The 5,845-nt window shown below is 46.8% G+C and overlaps 1 protein-coding gene across 2 annotated transcripts in view; it reads left to right on the plus strand.

Annotated features, from left to right (window-relative positions):
- Rassf8 (Ras association domain family member 8) overlaps positions 1-4,828 on the plus strand; it is an 80,227-nt gene extending 75,399 nt beyond the window's left edge. For both annotated transcript variants that reach the window (XM_005364595.3, XM_026787908.1), the window contains exons 3-5: positions 487-1,370; positions 2,397-2,541; positions 3,006-4,828. In XM_005364595.3, coding sequence (XP_005364652.1) covers positions 487-1,370; positions 2,397-2,541; positions 3,006-3,127 — 1,151 coding nt within the window. In that variant the 3' untranslated portion in view covers positions 3,128-4,828. The remainder of the gene's footprint in view (positions 1-486; positions 1,371-2,396; positions 2,542-3,005) is intronic.
- Positions 4,829-5,845: the final 1,017 nt, after the last annotated feature.

A 5,845-nucleotide genomic window follows, 5' to 3' on the forward strand; every position in this document is an offset into this window, starting at 1 on the left:
ATATAGATATAGATATAGATATAGATATAGATATAGATATAGATATAGATATAGATATAGATATAGATATAGATATAGATATAGATATAGATATAGATACTCCCTGACTCTGCCTACTCTTGTACCCTGGTCTGTCTTGTCAAGGCTGACACAGCGAGAATCTGTGTGGCTTTAACTTCTGGGACCTTCCCTCTTGGCTGCGGGGAAGCGTTCCCAGTGCTTCCCTTTGTTCAGTCTTGCCCCAGAAGTCCTGAGCGCTTAGATGTCTGACCAGAGTATAAAATTCTTAGTCAGGGGAATAGAAAGTGAACTTCCCAGCAACTCAGAGGGTTGAGATCTGAACACCATGCTGTCCGTCAGCTGCCAGAGGTGCCTGGACTCTCAGCGCTGGCATTTTCTTGCTGACCTAGAGCAAATGTCAGTTTTGTCTGTTGAGCCATTTATCACTCCTGTCCCACTATGACAGAATATTCTGGTCCTTTCCAGGTCGAACCGGAAGGTACACCCTAATAGAAAAATGGAGAGATACGGAAAGGCATTTGGCACCACACGAAAACCCCATCATATCCTTGAACAAGTGGGGGCAGTATGCTAGCGATGTACAGCTCATCTTGCGTCGGACTGGGCCATCTCTCAGTGAGCGACCCACCTCAGACAGTGTGGCCCGGATTCCTGAAAGAACTTTGTACCGACAGAGCTTGCCCCCCTTAGCCAAACTGCGGCCTCAGGTGGACAAGTCGATCAAAAGAAGAGAACCTAAAAGGAAATCACTAACCTTCACAGGAGGTGCCAAAGGGCTGGTGGACATTTTTGGGAAAGGGAAGGAAACTGAGTTTCGGCAGAAGGTGCTGAGCAGCTGCAGAAGCACTGCGGAGGAGCTGAAGCGGCTGATCCGGCTCCAGACAGAGAAGCTACAGGCCATCGAGCAGCAGCTGGAGTCCAGCGAGCTCGAAATACGATTCTGGGAGCAGAAATACAACTGCAGCCTGGAAGAGGAGATTGTCCGCCTGGAGCAGAAGATCAAGAGGAATGATGTGGAGATCGAGGAGGAGGAATTCTGGGAAAATGAACTGCAGATCGAACAAGAAAATGAAAAGCAGCTGCAGGACCAGCTTGAGGAGATACGGCAGAAAGTCACGGACTGTGACAGCAAACTGAAGGACTACCTGGCGCAGATCCACACCATGGAGAGCGGCCTTGAAGCAGAGAAGCTGCACCGGGAGGTTCAGGAGGTCAATGAGGAGGAGATGAAAGGGAAGATTGAAAAGGTCAAGGGGGAGATGGACCTTCAAGGGCAGCAGAGCCTGAGGCTGGAGAACGGCATCCGAGCCGTGGAGAGGTCTCTGGGGCAGGCTACCAAGCGCTTACAGGTAAGGCTATCTCTGAGCAAGATACCTCATCCGTGTAAGGGGAAGCTTAAGACAGACCCAGCTGTGTGTGGGAGTGTCGTATAGCAATTTGTTGATTTCATTGGTTAAGTAATAAACAAACTGCTTGGGCTCATAGCTTAGAACATAGGTGGGTGGAGTAAACAGAACAGAATGCTGGGAGGAAGAGGAAGTGAGCTCAGACTCAACAGCTCTGCTGTCTGGAGCAGAGACGCCATGTTCCCATCTCCAGGATGGACAAGAGAGCTCTGCTCTCTGAGGCACATGGGATGAAGCTCCAACCCAGGATGGATGTAGGCTAGAATCTTCCCGGTAAGACCGGTGCTCACTAAGACCGGTGCTCACAGATTATTAGAGATGGGTTGATCGGGATATCAGAATTAGCCAGTAAGGGCTAGAGCTAAAGGGCCAAGCAGTGTTTAAATGAATACAGTTTGTGTGTTGTTATTTCGGGGTATAAGCTAGCCGGAGGTGGCCGGGGTGCTGGAGACGCAGCCCCGATGCTCTTATTACTACAGCTGTGGCTCTGCAGCCCAGGCTCTCTTGTGGATCTAGGAACCTTATAGACTGAGAAGTTCATGAGAGTCTTGCTTGCTTCATGCTATAATAAGAGTTAGCAGATTCAGCTCCAACACCTCATCAAAACAAGAGCTCTAGTTCTTGAGAGCCAAATTGCTCTTAATGTACGGACGGTCATAAAGTGCATAGGAGAGCATTTGTCACAAGATCAGCAAGACTAATGTAGCACTGAGATGTGTAGAAACAGTACTTTTGATGGCAAACTAATGCCGTACATTTTTTTTACACGAGTGTGTGGCCGCATCCAGAAGGGACACCTCCTGTCTAGGAGGATGGGCAGAACTCTCTTTAGCCACCCTGTGCACAGAACCAAGAGTGTCAAATGAGTCCTGAAAGCAGGCCCTGTCCCTCAGCCCCTCCCTCCCCTGCGGCAGCAAGGCAACCCCACCTACACAGCACCTTACAGAATAGCTGGTGTTTTCCAACCAGGACAAGGAGCAGGAGCTGGAGCAGTTGACCAAAGAGCTGCGGCAAGTCAACCTCCAGCAGTTCATCCAGCAAACAGGGACGAAGGTCACCGTGCTGCCAGCTGAGCCCACTGAAATAGAGGCCTCCCAGGCAGACATAGAGACAGGTAAGGTCTTCCTCTGTCCTCCCTGAAGTCACTACAGTGATGTCCTTCTTGTTTCTGGGGGATCTGTTTATTTGGATGGACATAATGGTTTATTTTAAACTGCTTCTGTATGGACCTGTTTACCAAAGTATAAGTATGAATATGAATATGGGCCATGTTAATTTGCATCCTAACTTCTCCTGACTCCCCCTCCTCTCCTGAGTCTCTGTTTATCATCTGTTCTGTAATTGGAACTTCCCATCTTGTGCTGTGGCCCCAGCAACTGGGAGAAGCTGCAGAGCAAAGCCCACTAGACTTTGGGAACAGGCTCCTGACCAGAGTTCCTGCCTTCTCCTTCTCAGTCCCTGCCTTCTTCCCCTGCTGCTGGCTGCAGTGTGGCCTTTTCTCTGTAATTCTTTGGGGTGGGAAGTTACTAAGTTTTCTGGTTAGCCAATTCAACAGATGACTGTCTGTTCCTTGTTTAGAAGCCCCATTCCAGTCTGGGTCCCTGAAGCGACCTGGTTCTTCACGGCAGCTCCCCAGTAATCTTCGTATTCTGCAGAACCCCATCTCCTCTGGATTTAATCCTGAAGGCATCTATGTATAACATTGTCTTCAGGGGAAAGGTCCAGCCAAGGTACCGAGGACAGTAAAATCCTTCAGTGTGTGCCAACTGAACGAGGGTCTGTCCCAGGCCACTCTACCCTCTCCAATTGCAGACCACTTGAGCCCTGTGCACTGACGCCGAACACGGAGCTGTTCACACTTGCAGTATTGACGCACTGTCTAGCAGCTGACATGCAAAGCCTTCGTTTTTATTTCTAGTATTCTGAGGACATTAGAAAAGTATTAGCCTATGTTTATACATGAATAAACCCTGAATTAAAGAGTAAAGTTATGTAACTGTTTAGTTTAATTTATTCCATGTAACTGATTGATGTATGAATGTTGCTGTTTAATATTTTATTAATCCTTATCCTGTGACTTAATTATGTTAACTGTTGTGGGCTTCTAACTGTGCATGTTGGCAGATTCCGTCCGAGCTTTGCTCATGCATAGCTACGCGGCCTCCTGGGACGCTCACCGTCCAGACTGACTCCAGTGCAGCCAGCTGCACTTAATGCTGGGGCTTCTCCCCACCCCCGCTTTCTCTCTGCCCTGGAAGCTGAGCGTTTCTTTACAGTATTTCCCAATGTAAATTACCATATACCATCACAGAAACAGCTTTAATGGGGTAACTGTTCATATAAAATGCTTGTGGTCACAGACTGCCAGCAGGTCAGCTGATGGCTGCCCATGGGTTTCCTGGTACACGCTAAAGTCTTCCTGTCTTAACGCTCCCATGATGTGAGGAGGAGAGAGCCCTGAAGATGGGGATGCCGTACTTTGGGAATCATGGGATACATTTCAGAGCAACCCACTTCCTCTGTGTAGTCCGTGCCATGCCAGCAGGGGTAGGTTTGCCGTGATGTAAATGTGACTGCGTGCTCTCTGTCACCCAGTCACACCTCAGCAACACCAAGGAAATAAAGTTAAATTCAGAGATTGTTTTTATTTTTAAGTTTGACTTTATAGGATACTAGTCTTATATTTGTATCATTTTGTGTATTAAGCCAAAAAAAAGAGAGTCAATACTTTCCTCACGCGCAGTGACTTAGCTGCATTCACAAGTAATATTTAGACACGTGTCAGCCTTCCAGCTGTTTCCATTCTCTCGGAGCACATGTGGCACAAGGCAACTAAGACTTCGGTCTGAAACGTGAAGTAGTTTTTAATTCTAAAGAGAATGCACCCCCTGTACTACTTACATGCAATAAAATAAAAGTGGATTAGTAGGGTAACGCCTGGTGTCGCTAAGGGCGACTCTGGATGTGTGAATACATCCGGGCTACTTTTGGTTTACCGGTGTTTAGTGAAGCCGAGCACACAGCTTTGTTTAGGTTTCTAGCGAGAAGATTTAAGAATGGCTGTGAAGTAATAGACGCTTCTTGAGAACTGAAAGCCATGAATGACGCCCCTACCCACATAAATACATAAATATCAGACCTCAACCTGATGTCTTTGGGTCCTCGGACTTACCAAGTTGATCTTGCCATTACTGCTCTGCAGAGGACTTGAGAAGGAACCGCAGCCTGTACACATTTGATCCAGATTTGTAACAATTGTTTCATATCTATATATATTTAAAAATATAATTCCAAGGGATTTGTATCTTTTTGTGACAGTGGTGACTCATGACGCCCAGCCCATGCCTTATTCTGTCCATTAAACCTTGACCACAAAGGTAAACATTACACAAATGGATAAATGTTAAAAATTTTAGAAATCAAAGACAAAGCTGGGCACAGTGGCTCATGACATAATCCCAACACTCAGGAGACCGAGGCAGGAGAGTTGCCACAAGACCCAGGCTGTCCTAAGCTCTGTGGAAAGTTCTAGACTAGCTTGGAGTCTAGTTTGAGGCCCTATCTCAGAAGGAAAGGGAAGGACCTGTACGATTCCTTGGCACGCCTGGTGGAGCAGCACAGTACACAGCTCTGTGAACACCAGCTCCCGACAGTCCTGGCTCTCCACCAGTGAGTACCACACATTCCATCTCTACCAACCTCAGCTCCGAAGCTGCCAGCTGCCCTCCATGGGCCTACCTATACACACAGACAGCCTCCCGGACGGGCGGAGTGCGGCCATGTGAATTCACAGACAGACTGAGCAGCTGGGCTTTGTCCCCAGGCCCAGGACTTCCCCAAGCACACCACTGTCAAATGTTTTCTAAGTCTTTTTTAGCTAGAAAAACAACTAATTTCCCTACAGAGATCTTAGTCTACTGTGCCTGTTTTTACCTACTGTGACTACAAGCGCATCGGCTTTCGAGCCCTGTCCTTGGCCACATCTCAGAGTGGTGCGGGCAGTGGGATTCAGAAAATACCAAATGTCAAATTTTGCATATGGGGAAACAAATATCCAGGTTCTAAATAACAAATTAGATCACAAATTTTCGTGTCTTTTAAATTAGCACTGCAGGTTATATTATGTGGTTTTTTTCTACAGGTATTAAATATGTAATATGTTTTATTCTGACCAGTGAATAATTTGAATATCATTGGTCTGTTTGACCTCTAGAGCATCCTTGTTCTCAGAGAATCACCCACAGTGGGTTACCTCATTTGTATGTGTGTGTTTGTGTGTGTGTGTATGTGTGTGTTTGTGTGTGTGTGTGTGTGTTGTCATTTTCTTTATATTTTGGCTGTTAACATTCGTTTTTGTCTCAGTTAACAGGGCGTTTTTTTTTTTATATGTGAGGCTTCAGATGGTGCTGAAGCTGCCC

This window comes from Microtus ochrogaster, assembly GCF_000317375.1.
Source record: "Microtus ochrogaster isolate Prairie Vole_2 chromosome 14 unlocalized genomic scaffold, MicOch1.0 chr14_random_2, whole genome shotgun sequence".
In the NCBI taxonomy this organism is placed as follows: Eukaryota; Metazoa; Chordata; class Mammalia; order Rodentia; family Cricetidae; genus Microtus; species Microtus ochrogaster.